This window comes from Sycon ciliatum, chromosome 6 (assembly GCF_964019385.1).
Source record: "Sycon ciliatum chromosome 6, ocSycCili1.1, whole genome shotgun sequence".
NCBI lineage: Eukaryota > Metazoa > Porifera > Calcarea > Leucosolenida > Sycettidae > Sycon > Sycon ciliatum.
Window position 1 is genome coordinate 14590612 of NC_088648.1, and position 21449 is coordinate 14612060.

Sequence of the window (21449 nt, forward strand, 5' to 3'; positions counted from 1 at the left end):
CAGCTGCTTGCCGTTACCGGACGTAAATCATCCACTCAGGAGCTGCCATATGGAGTATGTTATCTACCTCCGAAAACACATGCGGCGGCGGTGTGCATTTCTTAACGAGCCCCAAGCCTTGCACAGCAGTGCTGAACGGGCATGTGTGAAACACTACACGTACATTTGTTCATCTACGTGTATACACATCCTGACTGCACTGCACAACACATCCGCCGAGCAGGTGCACAACACACGCTCGTCCCGAAACAAAAGAAGTGCATGCACAGGCAGCAGACTTCACTCATTCAGCAGTTGGTCAAGTCCTTCTGAAAAGGATTGAAGCCAACTACATGACAGGTGTTAACATAGTGGTGCTCACGAAGTGCTCATTGCTTACATCATCCTGCACTGCATTCGAGATGACAGCTTCCAACAGTTCCGGCGCAGAGTTGATGTCTTCGTCGCTACCGTCCTTACTCGCCGGCTGCTTGATTTTGGCCAACGCAATCCCGACATCAATAGGCTTTGCAGGACCTGAACGTATGGTTACATGCACGCACGTACACATACATAGATAGCACGAGGAATTTACGATGTTTGTTAGGGGTATCAATGCATCATACGTGCTTCCTTGAATGCCTTTGTACAGAAAAAGCGGATTTGCCAACCACAGGTCCAGGGTACGTCTATTGGTGCGTGCGCACTACGCATTGCACAATATAACTAATATGATGTCACCTTGAAATTCTCTCGCGACAGCACCCATAGCGGAGTTGTACACTGGGGGGGGTATGCACTCTTGATATCAGTACTATTATTATTCTTTATTTCCACGATGGCCCATGGCCAATAAGGACGATAATACGCATGGGTATGTGTGTGTCTGTGTGTGTCTGTGTGTGTCTGTGTGTGTATGTGTGTGTGTCTGTGTGTGTCTGTGTGGGTCTGTGTGTGTCTGTGTGTGTCCATGTGTGTCTGTGTGTGTCGGTGTGTGTCTGTGTGTATCTGTGTGTGTCTGTGTGTGTCTGTGTGTGTCTGTGTGTGTCGGTGTGTGTCTGTGTGTGTCTGTGTGTGTCGGTGTGTGTCGGTGTGTGTCTGTGTGTGTCTGTGTGTGTCTGTGTGTGTCTGTGTGTGTCGGTGTGTGTCTGTGTGTGTCTGTGTGTGTCGGTGTGTGTCGGTGTGTGTCTGTGTGTGTCTGTGTGTGTCTGTGTGTGTCTGTGTGTATCTGTGTGCCTATACCTTTCAGCGTGAGCGTTCCAAACAGCCTTGTCTTCTTGGTGACGGTCAGCAGGTACTGGTGTGTGCAGATAGCGCTGGCATCATTAGCAAATATACATCCCTTGAAGGACATACACAGCCAATCCTACAAGAACACACATAGCATGCACAAGAACCTTCTCAGCATGCAGTGATCGAGTGAAGGATGCAACTGAAGACAATGGTGCTTACATAGACCAGCCTGGATGTCCTGTCAGACCTGGTGTATTCGACCCACTCCATCCCCTACTGCACTGAGCATGGCGTGGGTTATCCCCGGCCACCGCTGTGAACATGTTGTGAGGGGGTATCTCCTGCTGCGAAGAATAAGCTGAGTTTCATCCCCTGCCGCTGTGGCAGGGGTACCCCTGCCGTCATAAACATGAGGGGATTTCCCCTGCCGTCAGGGACATGATGGGGGAGGGGGTTAATGGTTTTCACCAGCCGTCAGGAACATGATGGGGGAGGGGGTTATCCCCTGCCTGTATCAGACTCACTGTAACCTACAGTTTACTGCACAAAGCAATCACCAGACAGAACCAGCAAAACAATCATATAGGACAGGGCCGGTAACCAACCTTCAACTCGGAAGTGGATGGAATCTCCGCTGAAGAAAGTGTGCACATGCCCTTCTGCTCTGTTTGCTCGTCTCCTTTCTCGTCATCCTTTGGCTGCCTTCCATCGGCTTGACTGCTCTCTGCAGGCTGTTTCAGTGTTTGGTGGAGTACACAAACACGCAGGTACATGTAAGTGGACACGCCTGGCACATGTACATGAGCTATAGAAACATTCACGCACACACATACATGTGCATACACACATACACACATGCACACACACATACACACATGGATGCACACACACGCACGCACACATACACGCACACATGCACACACACACACACACACACACACACACACACACACACACACACACACACACACACACGCACACACACCACTGATGTGTAGAGATAACCCTGTCATTGCACTCATACTGGTGGGATTTACAAGCCTGAAACTGACACCATAAACACACAATTTTGCTCTAAATATACTTGGCAAGATGTGAGCTGCCATTGTACTCAACATACCTCCCCGGTAGAACTAGGTGTGTCCTCTACCTTGGCATTTTCTTCTTTTTCTTCTTCTTCTTCAGTTTCCTTGGCTTCCACTGCCTCTTTCTCTGCAGCAGGCATGGACGATATGCTTGCCTGTGAGGGTTGTGAGAGCCTTTCAGCGCTATCCTCCTTGTCGTCTTCACCCTGGCCGCTGTCGTCTCCTCCGGTGTTCGCCTGCTCTCTCCTCGTCTCGCCGAGCTGTTCCTGCATCTCGGTGACCAAGAGTTCAAGCTGCTCACTGTCGCTATCTTCATCTACACAGTTTTAAAAAGCAGGGCACATGTTAAAATAACACTCAACTTCCTGGCTTTTATTCAGAACCATGTGCTTAGGATACCGTAGAAGGTTGCCTTTGCATCAAAGTACTCCAAAAATAGGAGATGCTCCACCCTGAACTCTAACATTTTAAAACTTCAGATGTTTACCCAAAAACATGTTACCCTAATGGCCTAAATCAGGGTGCACCTGCCCCCCCCCCCCCCACCCTTAGCAGGAGAAGTATTGGTGGGGTGGGAAGTAAAACCTGTTTTAAACATGACACAAACACACTGCTTTACCATCTGATTAGACAACACTGGCATCTCCCAAGGGCTGCTTAAACAATTTGATGCCATTACAGTCAGTTTGCCAAACTAAGCCATTTGCAACTGAGGAGAACGGCTCCTTTGTACTACTTACTAGTGCTACTTAGCCCTCTGGAAATACTATTTCAAAGTAGCAAATCGATTAGAAACACACACACACCAAACACGCGTGCACACACACGCACACACACTCACTCGGGCGTGCACATTGCATACAAACGTCACCACTCGTACCGCGGTTAGCAGAAGCTTTCCTGGACGGTTGATTTTCATCATCATCTTGTACTTCACTCGCATCCTCTTGCGCCGCCTCAGGCTTGGCTTCCGTAGCCGACTTATTTTCTTCTGGCTGGCCAGGTTGGTCTGGCTCTGCTGCAGGCTGGCTTTCCTTATCCTGCTCTGTGGCAGCTGCTTCAAGGCTGGCAGAGGAGATGACGGCTTGCGGACTTGTCACTATCCTCTTGAGCAGTCGTGTTGTTGCTATCAGGAAGAGGAGGTGGTGTTTCGTCAATGGCGGCTGTAGCCTTGTGGTCCTCCAATTCTGCCGATTTTCCCTTGGTTTGTTCTTCACCAAACAGGATGTCGTCCAGTGCAGCGCTCAAATTGTTCTGGTCGGCAAGCTCATCGACGATGGACTCTTCCGCTGCGTCCTCAATGTCATCCGCTGCTGGCATGGATGTCTTCTCATCTGCTTTGCTTTCTGCACTGCTGATGCTGATGCTGCTGATACTGATGCTGCTGCTGCTGGTGGTTGCTTTCTGCTCTGTCACCTCGTGTGTTGGATCTTTAATGGGTGGTTCGGTGGTTAGACTGTGAACAGAGGCAGTGCTGCTAGAGGCTGGTGCAGGCTGGTCTTGGGTGTTGCTTGGCGTTTCCTCTGGAGCGGGATCAGCACAAGGTTCCGTCGGCATGACAACACTGATCGCAGTTGATTCGGCCGTGACGCTTGGCTCCGCTTCGGTGCGTTTTTCTTCTGCCGGTGTGCTGGCTTCGGATCCAGTTTTCACATCCTTTACCCGCACAGGTACATTGCCTGTGGACATTTAACGACACAGGAAGTAGAGAATACATATCAGTCAACGGGACTGCTGACGCTGTTGTGCTATGTGACATCCCACCCAAAGTGCATATGTAGCGCATTTTTCAGCTTAAATACGGCTTTTATCTGTGGAAGAAATAATCGAAAAATAACCGATAACCAGGGGTGAAACGATTACACCGATTACTCGGAACTTACTCGTTATCTCTGTGATCGCTACCCGTTATGCTGTTATCGAGTATGCACTACTTGTACATGTGCATAGTACATGTGCATTGTACTAGCTAAGTCGCTCTGTTTCCATAGTCAACTCCAGCACGCGTCATCCAGGGTGACAAAATTCACACCTTTTCCTAGTCACCTTCGCACTTTTGGGATCTGGTGTGTACCACCCCTGTTAAAACAAACTGGCAGTGCAGGATTTGATTGTCAGTGCTGGGAGTCTAGAACTGTGTCACAGTAAGTTCTAGTTCTAGACGAGATGTCACAGTACTTCCGAGATGTGTTATTCCACGGCATTTGTGACACACATGTACATGTACGAGCGTATTCTATATTTTACTGTATACACAAGTCATTCATGCACAATTTTCATGTTCCGGAGACCAGTAAAATATTGATATGTCCTACATATCCAGCATTTACTCATTTTATGATAAATCGATTGTTTATAATAAACGATACTTGATAAGCAGAAATAGATTACCGATCGATAAAGATTTAGTGTATTCGATAGTCAAAAAAAGTGTAATCGCTTCACCCCTACAGTAATAACTGACAGTATACAACCAACCCATTTTTTTGGCAAATGGGATCGAGGCCCGTTTGTCCTCTGGTTGGTGGATCTGATCTATCCTCCCCCACCGTTTAGGAGCCGCATCTGACGCCTGATCATGGGGTGGTGGCGTCCCACGGAAGCGGAAAGGTGGTTCTTGACCAGGGAGTTGTACGACTCCTTGTTCTTGACCTGCCCGGTACGCGAACCCCGTCGAATTTTTTTTATACAACCAACCATTCGCATACAACTCCTGACAGCTATCATCACGGTGCGGAACAGCTCTCGATCATACTTTTGATAATGCTATTTTCCGTGGTTGGATTCACCCTCCCTTTCTTGTATTGGCTGTGTATTATTACGTGCCATGAAGTGGAGACGATAAAATTAATAAATAAATAATACCGTACCTGAATCGCGTACATTCCGTAGTCTATTACGCCTGCCATGCACTGGGGGTAACCCCGCAGGGGGTGCTGGCACCGGTACTCCTTGCCAGTGTAGCAGGTTTGTGTCGCTGGCTGACGATTGCAACTCGTGGCCGCCGGGCACGGCCAGGCTGGGCGGGGATGGACCGGGCGCGGTGCTCAACGCCCGCGTCTTTGCCGATGTCGCCGCAAGCTCCTCGGCTTCGCGCCGCGCTCTCTCCTCGGCCTCGGCTTCATGCCGAGCTTTCTCCCTGGCCTCGGCGGCCTCTTGCTTGGCCATCGTTGCGGCACTCTCGGCCTGGGCCACGCGCTCGCACAGAGTCCGGACCTCGTCCTTGTACTGCCTCTGCTGCTCTGTGAGTCGATCGCGCTCCTCTGCGACCGCCTGACGCTGCTTCTCAAGTTCCCCGAGCAGCTGTCGCTGTGCATCCTCGTGCTGGCGTGTGCTGTTCAGCTGCTGCTCTCGGTCGTGTTTGGCGCTCGCACGTCCATCCTGTTTGCGTTTGGCTGCACGCTGAGATGCCTTCAACGTCGACTCAAAAATGCTGGCAAACTGAAGACGTGGATCACACAATTGCAGACACATATGCGCGCGCAGACATGCACAAAGTCAAAAAAGAACATGCAGGAGAAAGAGAAAAAGGAAGAAAAAAAGAAATGTCCTCCCCGGCCGGGAATCGAACCCGGGTCTTCCGCGTGACAGGCGGAGATACTTACCACTATACTACCGAGGATTGACTGAAAATTGCCTTATGTGAAGCTCACCTGAGCCTACCAATTCTTGGAGATACATGCATCTTTTCCATTTTTAATAGGGGCCGTCCGTAAATATCGATATTTTTTCAAGACGATATTAATTTTGTTCATTTCTCCCCTGACCCCCTCCCTCCTCAAAACGAACATACACAAGTTTATGCAGTGGATCGATATTTTTTTAATCGAGTGCAATCTCCTCGTGAAACATGACCAGCTGCAACTCTAAATTCACCATGCACCTAGGTTTACGTTGCCACGGTTGCACAAACTTGCCATGGCTATGTTCATGTGTTCACGAGGTTGACTTTCACTTTGTGTAGGTCACGAACTACATGTTTGCACAGTGCCCGTCCATAGATAGAGTTTGATATTTTTTTTCACAAAGACGAGACGAACAGGGCCCAACCCCCCCCCCCCAACGAACGAATATCTTCTCTAAAAAAATATAAATATTTGTGGACAACCCCTTACTATTTCACGAAGAAGAGGTTGCAGCAACTTTGGTGCTAACTGAGAAGTTTTGTGTTGCTCCAGCGCAAGCTCCCACTAAGAGCGTTCTCACACTGCGACCAAAACCAGCGTTCGTGCAGTCAAGCGGCCAAGCTACATGGCAACGGCATGCACATTGACCAACACCTAGTCGTCATGGTTACATTTTAAACTCTGATTGCTACCTCAAGAGGGGATGCTACGGCTATGGACATCGAGTTGCATGGACACTGAGCATATTCCAAATGAAACCTAACGGCCTGAATTTAACGTGTTTGACCATCGGGCGGAATTTGTGAACTACTCAAACACCCAAGTGGAGAAAAAGTGGCCCTTGTAAAGAATTAGCCGTGGTTGACTATAAAAACCCTAAGATCGCCACGCAAAGTGGTCATTGGCTACCCCAGCCATGTATTGCTTGGAATAAAACTAAAACAAAACAAAAACAAAAATACAATCAGGCATTCTTCCGTTACCAGATCTTCGGGATTGCAAGGGGGTGGTGGGTGGTCATGACAGATCAGCAAGAATTCCAAAAGAAATGTCCTCCCCGGCCGGGAATCGAACCCGGGTCTTCCGCGTGACAGGCGGAGATACTTACCACTATACTACCGAGGATTGACTGGTAATTGGTTCACGTAAAATGGATCTGAGGTGAACTGATTGGCCCATCCATACCACAGCCTGTCATACTTTGTGTATGATAATAGAGAGGTTCTGGAGTACAATTTTTCGTGCCAAAATCCATAGAGGCGCCACGGATTTTTTATACGTCATTTTCGAACAGTGAAATGTTCAGGAGTACGGAACTTAAAAGCGGGATTCACAGATGCTTTTTTTGCGATGCGACACGCGATGCGACGTGATCTGCGACGGACGCGTGCGATGCGAACTCGCGAAATACCATTCACAGAAGAAGTCAGCGATGCGACAACGCTTTGTTGATTTGGGTACGTCACCATGATATTCGCGCAGTTTGGTACAACTTGTACAAATGTCTAGGCAACTCTCGAACCTTTGTACAACTTTGCTGTAGAAAAGGTCAAAATTGTACGCCAAATCGCTTGTCGCATCGCAAAAGTTGAGCCAAGCTCAACTTCTGCGATGGCCCAGTTGCGGCAGTTGTGTGGGGTGCGAGATGGCTGCGATTTGGGGATTTCCTGCTTTCGCGGCAGTCACATCGCAAAAAAGCTTCTGGGAATCCCGCTTTATGTGTTTGCCATCATTGCCTAGGTTACGATCGCAAACACGTCACATTCCCGCGCTATGCCTTTTTATTTTGAAAATTTGTACCGGAATCAAAACTTCCCGCGGAAAATCGATGTTTCTCGTACCAAAATAATTTGTACGCGAAAAATCTTTCTGCACCCGATGACGCAAAATCTCCACACGAAACATGGTTCGTGTGAAAGCCAGTCCACACGGATTCTCCGTGCCGAAAAATCGTATGGAGCACGCCTGGAAAAAATCCGTAGCGCCCACACGGATTTTGGCACGGAAAATCGTACCCCGGAACCTCTCTAATGAAATTCTCAGCAGTCAGCGGCGGATCCAGCGATCTGTACAGGGGGGAGGTTCCAGTATAGTCAAAACTGAATAGCTTATACATGTATATGGACACGAATATGGTTACCAGTGGTACATTTTACGAAATCTAGGGGGTTCTGTGGAAGCCCTGGAAACCCTCCTGGATCCGCCCCTGGCAGTGCACGTGTGTTGATGGCCAAAGAGTTGATCCGGCCATGAACTGAGCAACCGGACCGGTTCTGCCAGGCATGGAGGGGAGGGGGGTAGGGGAAGGGAAGGTTGTCTTTGTTGTATGCAGTGGACATGAGTAGCCTTAGAGTGACAAGGTTCTGCAAGAGGTTCAAGCACCTACCTCTTCAAAGTCGAGCCTCCCATCTCCGTTACGATCAGCCATCTTGAATATGGCAGCGACTTCATCTTCGGACATTGGGTCACCTTGCTGCAAAACATGATAAAAGTAAATGAAGCCAAAAAGCAATCGCGTTCAGGTGCGGCCGGGACCAACCATTATGTTTTCATTTTGACTAGTACTGGCAATACCGTAGAATCCCACGGATAAGCCCATGGGCTTATCTGTTTCACAAGGACATTTCGGTGGGCTTATACGAGAACATGGGCTTATAAGCGGGCATGGGCTTATACGCCGACACCAAGTTGTGCTATTGAAACGTATCAAGGAAGTGAGAAGCACATTGCTGAAAACCACTGTGCAAACAAAAACAACCGATGATTGTGCTGAAATGTACGGAAAAAAAATATACTGTGCATGACAACGTACATGGTAAGGTCAAGAGTCCATAATTTATGGACTCTCGGTATGACCTAGGCCCATGGGCTTGTACGATGAAGCTTTGTGATGTTCGAACAAACCCTGGGCTTATGCGCGGGCATGGGCTTATACGCGGGTGGGCTTATCCGCGGGATTCTACGGTATGTATATGAAATTTGAAAATGTCGCAAGATCTCGATGGGGGACACGGCTGTTTCGAGTGCGACATCAGGCAAAATGGCGTCGATTTTTTTGCACTGCACGCGCTGTATGCACGCGCGTACTGTACGTCAGAATCCCATGGTAACATGTACGCGCGCGTACGCGTGGGGTAGCGTGGCCAAGCGATCGTACCTTCGAACAGGAATTTTTCAAAATCCATCGAGTGAGAAGATGAAGTTTGAAGGAATTGTTTTTTTCTCTCCTGATAATAGTCTGCCCTGCTCGGTGTACCTGTGTTGTCTGGCCTCGCGCGTCGTCTTGCCGGCCAGCTGTGAACAGTTTGTGAGATCGAACTGATGCCAAATCAATGAGAGATGCAGCGAAATCGCCAAACTGTGAAGCTGATTTGAATAAAATAATAACAATAGAGAAAGATAATGGATACATTACCTGGCTGTAGCTGTTCTCCTTTGCTGACGATAGCAGGTGGTCCAGTTCGTTGTTAGTTTTCTGCTCTTTACTCACGAGCAAGCTGGAGGCAGTTCGTTTACTTGAACTGACGCCAACTCACCCACCAACCACCCGCGATCAACGCACTACACTGAAAATTGAACTGAGCAAACAAAGTACTTCAGGACTGTTCCTTTCTACTTCGTTTGCGAGGAGCTGGGACCAGAGGTCGTAAACTGGGGAGAGCTGCGATAAGGTGCTGCTGGACAGTGACTCGAAGCCTTTGTAGAGGATCTACAATGCCACCATGACGGAGAAGAAGGGTGTTGAACTCTTTGTGAATGGATTCTGCCCCATGCTCAGCAAGCAACCCAAGACCTACTTTGAACTTCCGCATGAACGGAACTACATGACACTCCAAAAGGTGAAGCTTTGGGGTAACCCGGCCAAGGCTACGAGGAACAATCTCCCTACGAACTGACGCCATAAACTTGTCGATATTGCTCTGCAGCTGGTCGCAAACTTCTGCTGAGACTGCTGAAGTTCCGGAAAATGCGACGTGACACTTTGCGTATTGTTGGAACAACAGCTTGTATCTGCTGGATACAGCTGAAGCATCAGCAGCCAGAGAGGGTGCACGCTTCTCAACAACTGCAATGAATGAGGTCAAGTCAGTGATGACGGAGTCTGTAAGCGGGTGGTGGACATGGTTGCCAATAAATGAACCCCCATGGTACACTTGCCGGCAGATGTTGTGCTTTTGTAAAGCAGCCTCAACATACTGGTTGCAAGGCCCGTTGTCGAGCTTTGCATTTGTGAGGGTCTGCTCGTGTTTTCTGATGTCACCCTGCAGAGCTGTGACCTGCTGCTGCATTTGCGTGGCAGCATGCTGGAGGTTACCAACCAAAGCCTGGAGGTTGTTTTGCTGCTCCGGATTGCCAAAATGGAGAGCAACCCATTGCATCTGGCCAGTCAAGACAGCAAGCTGACTAGATTTTTCTTCCAGTTCTAATCTTTTTTTCTTACATTCTTTCTGATCTTCTATCAGCTTTTTAAAGGCAGCTGAATCTGCCTCACTCACCTCTACCTCGCATGCCATTTTCAAATCAATGTGCTTACACTCCTTGACAAAGGAGTCAAAGACCCATAAATAGATTCCGAGATCAAGATGTAAGGCTGGCAGGCACACATGATCAATAGGAACAGAGAGCATGGCAGGACGTATGGCATTGTAGAAATGCTCTGCTTTGGATAAGCGCCCACCGTCAGCCATAAATTGGCCATGGTGAAGTGAGAGTGTGTCGAGCGTGCGTGGCTCTGGCTGCTGCTCCCAATCAGCGGGGCACTGTTGTATCTATTGCTTTGTACTCAAGCAGTGCAGACACGGATGCACTCCTGCAGATCCTGACAGGCCATAAACAGTCGTTTGAAACTCGTAGTCGCCAAACAAAATAAGGCGAAACGACTTGTTCTGCCATGTGGTTGCAGCAAGGCTGTCAATGTGTTGTACAAGTGACGCAAAAGCAGTGGAAAGGTTGCCCGGGGTATCTTTTGCATTGAACACAAGGATAGGGATGGTGTTTTTCACAGCATTTGGGTGAGGGATGTTGCAAATCTGGAAGGATAATTTGAAAGACCCGCCCCCATGATCTCCCCCTAACTTCACCCAAATCTCATCCTGCGGGATAACACCATGGTTGGTAAGCATACCAGCCTCCTCGTACTGGTCCAAGAAGAAAAGGACAATCTCTGTGAGGTTGCATGCCACAACCATTGGTGACGAAACTACATCACCACCCGGAAGAGTGAAAGGGCACATTTCGGAAGCATAAAATGCAGGTACCTCTGCCGCAAGCTGCTGCCGCATGGTGTTCTCCGACTCAATCTCACACCCAAAGGACTTGAGCCACCTCCGCAATTTCCTCAGCTGGTTCCAAGGCATGTGCAGATCTGCTTTTAAAGCAAGGGCAGAATGAGATGAAGGTGCACAAGGAGACACACCGGCAGATTTAAGCAAATTTTCACGGTCTATCTTACCCATACTACGCAGCTCATAGGCATCTTGCTTACCGACACCAACAGTGCCCCCACAGACTACCTCTTTCGCCTGTCGGATTTCTGCCGACCTCCTCTGCATCTGCCTTACAGACACAGCATCACTGCCACCTTGCGTTGTACGCACATACAAAGCAGGGGTACCACCCGTCCGTAACTCTAGCCTACCATCAGTGGACTTTGACTGTACCAAGTGGGTAGTCAAATGCTCCGCTGCCTCCCCACGAAGCTTGCTGGGTGACGCTGTCAATACATCTGCGACAGTAGTCGACCTGGTCACACAGGCAGGGCCACTGTATGCATTGAAAGGACAGACCTTCATATGCGTCTGCAATGAGAACAGTTTCATGCTGTGCTGGCAGCCAGAAAGAGAGGACACGTAATTGTCACACCTCACTGGCAGATGAGAAAGACATTCCAGCTCAAATGATGACAACTTTCTCATTCCAGATGCATACATGTCACACATGCAAGAAGGGCAGGTACGCGTAGTGCTGAGGTGCTCCCAAACACATGGCACACAAACTAGCTTGCTACAGCAAGGCGTCGTAAGTGCATTGTCGGCGACGTGCCGGCATACGCTACATGTAACAGAAGGGAAAATAAATTGAAACCGATCAGGTGACAGCACCTGGCTCGCTTTGTAGGAAGGCGACCCCATGTCCAAAAGCACCTGCATGCTTTCAAGATCAATGCCAGTGGATGTGGCACTGTCGTCTGCTGCCGCGGAAGCCGACGAAGACAATGCAGAGTGCTGTGTACTACTGTATGTAGGCATTTTTTTCTTTTTTGGTTTCCTCCCACCCTTGCTGCTACTTTTCATGTTCTTGCAGAACGTACAGTCTGGCTCTGCATGGGCCACCCAAGCTACAAGTTTGCCTGCACAGCCACCACCACAGTGCCTGTACCCCTTTTCCTCACTACGTAAAATGACTTGATGGCAAGGGCTACAGATGTAGCGTGGATGTATGTGTGCCTCATCCTTGGTGACATCGCACTCAAAGACATGCTAGCATGCTGTATGCCAACGGAGTATTCGTGAGCTTCATGCTTGTTTTTTTTGGCATGCGACGAGAATCTCTCCCCACCAATTCTGCACACAGCTGAAAGGTACTGCACGTGTTGATCCATATTCAATGCAAAGTTGGCATCACAAAGGCGCCTTGGTCTAAGGCAAAGTACGTCGGTCCAGCAAGATTTGTGCAGAATTGGAAACTAGACCAGCAAGGCAAGCACAGAAAACTAAAAACTAACCCAGGAAAACAGGACGAAGAGCAGCAGCAGCCTTAGGAAAACGACCTCGGGTGAACCCAGCTCCTACGCTACGACTTCAAAACAAACAAACTCTCAACACTGGAAACGGCTCCAACAGGAAAACGAAACGGAGAAAGAAGATCGTTCGAGCGATCGAGTTGTCAGCATTTTCTCTTGCACCTGCTGCACCGGGACTGGGTGTTCTGAGTGGTGTGTGAGCGACGTGGCGAGGCAATATCGATGGGTTTGAGACGTGGGTGAGGATCGCGAAATTGAGGCTCTCAGCGAAAAATTTGAAAAATCTGAAAAAACACAGTTGATTGACCTGGACTCGAACCCGGGGCCTCATGTCGCTTTTTCGCGAGTTTTGAACAGCCGTGGGGAGGGGAGGGGGGTCTTCTGTTTTCAACGCCTCCTTTTTTGCAAAATTCACGTATTTTGGGGCTTCAAAAAAGAAATGTCCTCCCCGGCCGGGAATCGAACCCGGGTCTTCCGCGTGACAGGCGGAGATACTTACCACTATACTACCGAGGATTGACAGGCATTGGAAGAGTACATAGCCCCCAAGATTGGAAGACTGCCTGTACAATCTCTATCCAGGGCGGTGACGGCAAAACTTCATATCACGTGATAGGGTTCAAAAGGTTATGCTGGCAAACAGTGCAAAGTGACTGCAAGGAGAGCGTTGCGCCCAAAGCAGGGTTGCATGCAACCAAGAGTACATAAGTGCAGCTCCAGGAAAATCCTCCCACCGCGAAGTTGTTTGTTTCGGTCATAGTGACTCATGTTTGCTGCATCTCGCACGGTTCACATGATTATTTGACCGTATCACCATAATTTCTGTTACACATTGCTGCGTGTACAAAAGGTGAAAACACACGCAAATATCCCACTATCACCTCAGTGATATGGTGATTTAGATAGCCGTGATTGGCTATAAAAAACCTGCAATCACCACGCAAGTGGTCATTGGCTACCCCAGCCATGTATTGTTCGGAATAAACTTCAAAAAGCAAAAACTTAACCCTTTAAGAGCCACAGGAAAATTTCAAAATTCTGCATTTTTTCGTGTTCCTTGGATCATAGCTTCAGTTCTACTCACTCAATCCTCACAATCTAGGGCTTCCTGGAAAGGTCTCCGCGAGAGGAAGAGAATGTGGTCGATCATGATCGCCAGCACACCGTCTATCCAGCGCTAGATCGCAGCGACAGTACGAAAAAATGCCCCAAATGCGTCCAATTGCGTCCCGCTCCAGATATTTCATTTTGCTCGATCGTGGAGTTCCAATTTTTTCGCTGTGTACTCTTGACAATATCAACAGTGAAACCCGTGCAAATTCGAGTAGACCAGCGTGACGAAAAGTCTCAAAATTCTCAATACTAAAGTCGCACTGCACGCTTTTGAAATTGCCGCGATCGCGGCTCAACTTACGAGTAACTTATCTCACGAACCGTTGCTCGCATCGCTTCGCGGATTGTTTCTCCCGACAGGTGAGAGTTTTCTCTTCGCCCTGGATATTTCGATCACTGGATTTGAGCAAGATTGGACTGAGTTACGATCTTTTGAAGTTTTGCATTTGAATGCGTCGTTTACGACGCATTCAAGTATGGGGCGGCTCTTAAAGGGTTAACACTAAACCTACTCTATGACGGGTTTGTCTATGATTCAAGATAACCAAAAATAAACTGAGCCTGATACTTGCCAGGTGGCATCCCTTGCTCACCTTTGTTAGCATCCGTGTCAGCTCCGCACGGCTTAGGTACCCGTCGCTGTTCAGATCCAGTTTCTTGAACGCCTTCAGCAGGCTCTCCCGCGCATCTCGTGCCACGTCCTTGCTACTGCGGCCGGCAAACTGTGCGCGAACAATAGCCTTGAAGTCGGTATAGATGATGCGACCTGGAACGAGAGAATGAGCAGAAAAAACATCCAATACAAACGTTCACTGGTTTGAGGGAAAGACACAAACAGGGAAAGTCTGAAGGAAAAAATTGACTGTCACCACCAGGACTCAAACCAGGGACCCTCGCTTGTAGCCAGCGATGCTCTAACCATTGAGGTATGGTTTGCACATGGTCATCTCAACTTGCTTCCCATCGCAGGGGTACCTTGTCATCAGTCATCAGTCATGACCTCTGCTGCAGCTCCTAAGTTGGCGGATAGAATAGTCAATAATGCTTAGGGGGATAAAAGCCTGAAACAGTGCCCTCGGGTATCTGGAGCAAAACACAGCAGTCCGTCTTCAAGGACTAAAGGCATTGTCCTGGTGATGGATGGACATCAGGGGCGTTGGGCACGGTACGGTCACTATGATATCGACCGACGGTACCACTTTTTGCCCCAGGTACCCAGTGAATCAATAAAAGTAGTACACTAATCTGGGCTCAAAGTTTCCATGATGTTCGGCTCAGCAACCCCCCCCCCCCCCTCCCCCCCCCTCCCCCCCCCCTCCCCCCCTCCCCTCCCCCCCCTCCCCCCCTCCCCCTCCCCCCTCCCCCCCCCCACGAGTAAACTGTACTTCAGATGGCTGACCGTACAACACTAAAATACCTGCCGACGCCCCTGGGTCACATGGAAGTGTAACCCGTTCACAGGTCATAAGTGAATACACACCACCGTCCACCGCTGTACTTCCAAGCACATGAAGTACAATGCAAGCTAGCAACACCCTCCCCAACCCCTCCCTCCTCTATGCCCACACAAAAGCTGCAGAATCAAGAACAGTTCCAGAAGCTGTTTCACGCACGCAGCAATAAAAAATAATAGTGTCAGGTGATGAAAGACTGAAAAGGTACATGTACCTTGATGCGACGCCATGACGGCTTTCACTGCCTTCTTCGTCGGATTGCATCCAGCCTGCTGTAGTACTGCACCGCAAACCAAAGAAAACGCCCAGTCTACTGTATAAACATGAACAGGTAGGTCGGGGGTGCACTAGGATTGCTAGGAGAGGCATGGTGGATAGGAAGAAGCCTACTCACTTTGTTCAACCAAAACCTTGTCACTCTTAGCCCTACGGTGAACACTACTGCTGCTGCTAAGTCAGGAATGCTTTCACACACGTTTGTGTTGCGATTTGAAATAAAAATATAAAATTCAACAACAATTACAACATTCAAGCTGAAGATATAATGGCACCTTGGATGGTCAGCATTGAAAAGAAAAGCAATTACTTTGTCATGAAGTTGATTCTTCTAAGTTCAATTACTTTGTGTGGCTTATAATAGGTGTGCATGTGTATGCGTGATCTATAACTACGAGCCCCTGCTTTCAGCAAGCCGTGTGCCGAATTGTCGCACACTATGGCTGCTCATTATCTGATTAGAATTGGTTGTCTGCATCATGCGGCTGTTCAAATGTAACACGCTATATACGTGCTGCTGTAGCTAAGTGCTAACTCTGCCACTGCTGTCTGTGATCGGGTCTGTAAAAACGGCGGTCAACACATGCCAAAAACATTACGCGCTCTATCTAGCTGCAGACACTGACATTCACGCAGACCTGTACTGTCTCTCCTCTCACTATCACCATCAGTTCACTCCTGGTGCATAGTACGTAGGTGGGTGGTGATACATTGCTTGTCAGGCTGATAGTTATATTAGTCAGAGCATGATAGAGATAGAGAGTGCAATGCAGTAGCACTCAGGTAAGACTAGTATGTCTTCTACCTATCCCTCACCACATTTACCCCACACTTGGAACCTAGACAATAATTATAATAACAATGTTTTTCTCTATGTGATTCATACATCTTCTGGCTACAAGAATCTGTTGATAACTCAAAACGCACCAAAATTGGGACGTCCCTTTTCACGTGCTCTGGCCCCTAGTATTCTTTACTGAGGAGCCTCCCTGTGATAGGTATCATCAGTTTGCCTACGAAGAATCCTTGACATAAAGTGCCAATGCTAATGTCAGCGTTGAACGACTTCGACTCCAGACCCGGCAGTTCTACACGATCCATGTTCTATGCAACTCCTGATCATGAACTGACTTGCTGATCTCAAGCGTAGCTCAGATAAGCGATGCCATACGCGAGCGTGGGTAAACCGGCCCTGCTCCACGGGCGACTGTATCGCGGGCAGCCCGGTGCCGAAACCCACACCAAGATCTAGCGCCGTAGTCGCCCGTGTCGTCTCCATGCGCGCTATGCGTGACTCCCTGGTGCATGCTGAGTGTGCATGTGTGTGTGTGTGTGTGTGCGTGTGCACGTGTGCGCGCGTGTGTGTGTGTGTGTGTGTGTGTGTGTGTGTGTGTGTGTGTGTGTGTGTGTGTGTGTGTGTGTGTGTGTGTGTGTGCGTGCATGCATGCGTGTGACCTGCTTTGGCATCATGGGTCTGTGTATGGTTGGCTTTCATACCTTACTACTGTAGGGGTATCGTATCTTTCGGAGTATAAGCCGCACTTTGAACTCTCGAAATTCACCCAAAACGGGGGGCATGGCTTATACTCCGATGATCAAAAAATATTAACGGTGATAAATAGGATAGACGTCTGTATTTGAAACAGTGCAAGGAAGAATGGCTAAAATAACAACAAAGATTGGGTGTCACATACAACTCCCTTTCTTTGGAGTTGGACGAAAATATTGACCAACGGAATTTTCTGCCGGTACAGTACTTGGTACAAGTACAGTGTTGCTCAATGAAATCCGATCGCGTCAAGCAAGTTTATGTAGCCCTGCATCAGTACACATCCCAGTGTTTGAACTGCAGGTCTAGGGCTGCACAGCGCTGCCCGGCGTGGCATTCCCTCGCTCGGTTGGATTTCATTGAGCAGTGCTGTACGCATTACCTCACCGAAGTGCCACGGTGTACCATAACACCTGCGGATATCAGACAGCAGCTGTTATGGTACACACGCCGGCGAGGTGATGCGTGCTACCGTCATAAGACTTTCCTCACAGTTGCGTGAATGAGGCCATCGACCACCCTTCGTTTTTCTTTTTCTTTTTTAATTTTTCGCGATGACCATTGGCCAATAAGAGATGCAAAAATATGGTTATTATATGAGGCTATGAGGTAACATCAGTTGAACACAAAATATTTGTGTTGATGTTTCAGTGATCACAGAAAGATGTAGGCCCACTTGGACAATGTTGCAGCTCTGTGAACAGACTAAACTGTTCGTATGGTCATCTGGTTGTTCTTACCTTTCTCCAGGTCATCATCGTGTCGTACGGTGAACTTTCTCGTCTTGAACACAAACAGCCATGCGTTGCGCGCTACCTCGTCACTCTCCGACGACATGATGGTTAGGTACTGAAGGTACTAGCGCGGCCAGCGCTGCAGCAAAGACTGTACTGATTTTTAATTTTAGCTAGTGGCCGGGTGATCACGTTCCTTAGCTTCGCTCCACCACAGACCTCAGAGCCCGTGTACTCAGTAGCGAGTTGATTCGGGCGCTGTCAGCCCACACTCGGCAGATCCACCGACCTCTCCTTGTCTTTGCAAAGCCCAACAATCAATACTACCCTAAACTACTTGCCAAGAGTGATAACTACAACAATAAACCACGCTGCATAGATCGCTGTGTCTCGGATAGCAAGCACTACAGAGTACAGTGTGTGAGCCCGTCCAAAGCTCACACTACGTGTACATGTAGTAGTACACTGTCAGTTACAGTGCCAGTGGAAATCACGGTTCGCGGTGGAAAAGGGAGTTTCGAGAATAAAGAGGGTTGGCCTTGGCTTGGGTCACCGGTGGGAAGAAAGCAGCTGCTGACAGAGTCAGTGCTGTAACTCGTGCCGTCGTGGACGTGGGGTAGTGTACAGTCATGGTGTAGTACTGGTAAAGTGGTAGTAGATCTGCTACATGTAGTACTAGTACTAATAGCTGCAGCTTCATTCATTCGTGAACTGATTTGTTGTCAACAACAGTCAAGGAATAATGTTCAAACACGAACGACGTAGTTACCAGGTTACGGCGCCGTTCATTCAGGCCGGGCAGTGCCAGTGCCAGTGCCAGCCTAGCCTATCGCGAAGCCTATACTAGGTCTAACTCTAAGGCAGTGAAGCCTGAAGTGAAGGGATCATAGGGACGCTGGTCTAGGAGGGCCGGATTTCTTGCACCATGGCAACGAGAAGCGGGTACGGTGTACTACGCGAAAGCCACTGCACCATGTACAAACAAAATGATGTACCAGCGCAAAGCGTTGCCGGCTTGCGCAGGGAGAGCGAGTGAGACACTCCGCCGTGACCATGGTGACCCACTGGCACTGGGGCCAGTCTTGACCTACACATGCTACACTACAGAGCAGCATGCTACGAGCCTATAGAGTATAGTATTATACGGCCAAGAGAATATTATTGTTTTTTCTTTTCTTTTTTTACTATTGAACACTATTGAACACTCACTGCATGATGAACTAACAAATTTAATAATGAGAAGGAGAACTCGACACAATGGTACATATCCAGCAGGACGGAGTGGGTGGGACCTGTGAAGCTCAGCCGACCAAGGGTCTCGGCATCACAGCTGCACATGTGCACCAAAGGAAACAAAAATGGGGAGTGGAAGGGCGCGGGGAGCAGGAGAGCAAGAACTCTAAGGGTAGGAAAGAGAGGAGGGAGGGGAGGAAACCAGGAAACTTGTTATTCCTAGAATTAGCAAGATATGAGTGCAAACAAGTACGCAAACAAGTACAACGATAGCAGTATCAAGATCATGATGCTGAGGCGAAAGTAGAGGCTGATTGCCGTGCAGTTTTGACGAAAGATTAGAGTGAGAATGGAGGAGAGTTAGAGAGAGATTAAGGCAGATGGATTGGGAGTGTGATGAGAAGGGAGTGCTCCCAGAACTTGAAATGGGTCGTACTGGCAGTAGCCTAGGGGGCGATGTCCGTGGCCAATGACCAACCCGACCGTTTCAGGTAGCGGTAGGTCAGAACCTTGAACTGCTGCATCCCTTTGGCAGACGGTGCATCGCGGAGGAGAGAGGTTGGCAGTTCATTCCAGGCTTCGATGAGGCACTCCGGGAAAGAGCGCAGCGCAACATTGCACGATCTGGCAGGTAGGGCTGTCTGGAGTTGAAGCGCGTGCGCAAGGTTGGCTGCTGAGCGGCGAAGTGTGGCAGGCGCGATGGCGGGTGCGATGGCTCTGGCTGGGCGTGTCGCTGCAAGAGCTGGTGGGCTTGTGATGTAATGGAGCTTGTACAGAGTTGTGAGGCCGGCCACACGGCGCCGCAGGGTCAGAGTGTCCATTGCAGCCCCTGTCCCAATCGGGGTGAGGGCACGATACTGGACTCGGTCCAGCTGTGAGAGATGGGTAGCCGCAGCTCCCATCCATACAAGTGGGCAGTACTCCATTAGAGGCCGAATGAACCCCCGGTATGCTGTGGCCCGGCCCGGTGGGTCCAGGACATGGCAGGCCTTCCGGAAGAAACCAATTCGCTGTGTGGCACGCACTGCAGTTCCTCGAAGATGCTCTGAGTATGATAGATGGGCATCGAACGTCACGGTGGTGTCTCCCAGGGTCTGCGGTGGCGGGACACAGTCATGGCCTGTGATTTCGTTGGCTCGGAACGGAAGTGACACGCCACTGAGCACCCCATTCAGCAAGTGCATCCACACCAGCTTGGAGGTTGCGGCACACTTCTGTCACAGCATGTGGCGTTGGGATGTGGGCATAAAGCGTGGTGTCATCTGCGTAAACAGCCGGAGTGATCCCTTCCGGTAGGACGTCGACGGCGTCATTCACGTGCAGCAAAAACAGTGTGGGCCCAAGGATGCTCCCTTGTGGGACCCCAGCATCAATTTTGTATGATTCTGAAGATGCTCCGCCGACTACTGCCTGCAACTTCCTGTCGTACAGGTAGTCAGACAGCCAGTTGAGGAGGCCGAGGGGACCAGTGATGCCGTATGACGCAGCCTTGTGGAGCACGCCTCGGTGTGAAACTTTGTCGAATGTTCCTGCTATGTCTACAGCCAGCACGCGGACGCGCCACCACGGTTGACTTCGGAGACCCAGGAGTGGTGGGAAGACGTGAGAAGGTCAGATGTGCTGAGCCCCCTGCCGGAATCCGTACTGGTGGATGGACAGAGCCTTTTCATGCTCAAGATGATTGATTATGGCAGTGTTGACAATCTTCTCCATGACTTTGGAGACAACAGATAACAAGGACACAGGTGGGTAGTTCTTAACAGCAGAGTGAGATTGCTTCTTGTGTATCGGGACCACACGGGCTACTTTCCAGAGAGAGGGCTGAACATGGCACCGAAAACAGAGTCAGTGAGAACAGCTTGGCAAGTGGTGCAGCCAAAACCTTTGAGCACTGCTTCAGAACTCTGGCAGGGATGCCATCGGGTCCGGTAGCCTTGGTCGGATCCAGCTGGTGGAGCTGGCGCTGGACTGTCGTTTCCGAAATCGGATAGTTGTCAGGGCAGATGTACACCTAGGAGGAAGGTCAAGAAGGTCGGAGTGCTGTAGATCTTGATCACCCAGACTGCATTTGCTCGCAAAGAATTCTCCAAAGCAAGTAGCCTTTTCCCGGTTGGTGACATATTCTCTGCCCTGGGCATTACGTAGGACAGGGATAGACGAGCTGCGGCCAGAGCCTGCAGCTTGCTTCAGGAGTGCCCACCATTGCTTGTTTCGCAGTGATCCATGTTTGAGCCGATCTCGGATGCGGGCAGATTCTGCCTGCTTTGCAAGACCGAGGCAATCGGCAGAGGCTCGGACTTTGGCATTGTAGTCAATGAGTTGCTGGTGGCAGGTGGGGTGTCTCCTGAGACGGTTCCATGCATTCTTCTTTGCCTGGGTAGCGGCTAAGCATTCCGGCGTCCACCAGGATGGATCTGTTGGTTTC

The 21449-nt window shown here is 49.4% G+C and overlaps 2 protein-coding genes and 3 non-coding genes across 5 annotated transcripts in view; all 5 read right to left on the reverse strand.

Moving 5' to 3' along the window:
* LOC135820065 (uncharacterized) overlaps positions 1-17894 on the reverse strand; it is a 52390-nt gene extending 34496 nt beyond the window's left edge. The window contains exons 1-14 of the mRNA XM_065333370.1: positions 17798-17894; positions 14372-14544; positions 13761-13842; positions 11376-11504; positions 11049-11123; positions 10420-10514; positions 8310-8396; positions 5168-5738; positions 3515-3976; positions 3178-3423; positions 2333-2613; positions 1818-1943; positions 1222-1345; positions 380-516 (exon numbers count right to left, since the gene is read on the reverse strand). Of these exons, the coding sequence (XP_065189442.1) occupies positions 380-516; positions 1222-1345; positions 1818-1943; positions 2333-2613; positions 3178-3423; positions 3515-3976; positions 5168-5738; positions 8310-8396; positions 10420-10514; positions 11049-11123; positions 11376-11504; positions 13761-13842; positions 14372-14544; positions 17798-17894 (2685 nt within the window). The remainder of the gene's footprint in view (positions 1-379; positions 517-1221; positions 1346-1817; positions 1944-2332; positions 2614-3177; positions 3424-3514; positions 3977-5167; positions 5739-8309; positions 8397-10419; positions 10515-11048; positions 11124-11375; positions 11505-13760; positions 13843-14371; positions 14545-17797) is intronic.
* On the reverse strand, positions 5848-5919 carry Trnad-guc (transfer RNA aspartic acid (anticodon GUC)). The gene has a single exon. It is a non-coding gene; the product is annotated as a tRNA-Asp (tRNA).
* Trnad-guc (transfer RNA aspartic acid (anticodon GUC)) lies at positions 6977-7048 on the reverse strand. Its single transcript has one exon. It is a non-coding gene; the product is annotated as a tRNA-Asp (tRNA).
* Positions 13110-13181, reverse strand: Trnad-guc (transfer RNA aspartic acid (anticodon GUC)). The gene has a single exon. It is a non-coding gene; the product is annotated as a tRNA-Asp (tRNA).
* Positions 17895-19470: 1576 nt separating the features above from the next.
* Positions 19471-20208, reverse strand: LOC135820066 (uncharacterized). The gene has a single exon (XM_065333372.1). It carries the CDS (start codon positions 20206-20208, stop codon positions 19471-19473), a length of 738 nt encoding a protein of 245 aa, XP_065189444.1.
* Between the last annotated feature and the right edge of the window lie 1241 nt (positions 20209-21449).

Coding starts and splice junctions, on each gene's coding strand:
- LOC135820066 (XM_065333372.1), bottom strand. CDS start 20,208: ATGCACTTGCTGAATGGGGTGCTCAGTGGCGTGTCACTTCCGTTCCGA.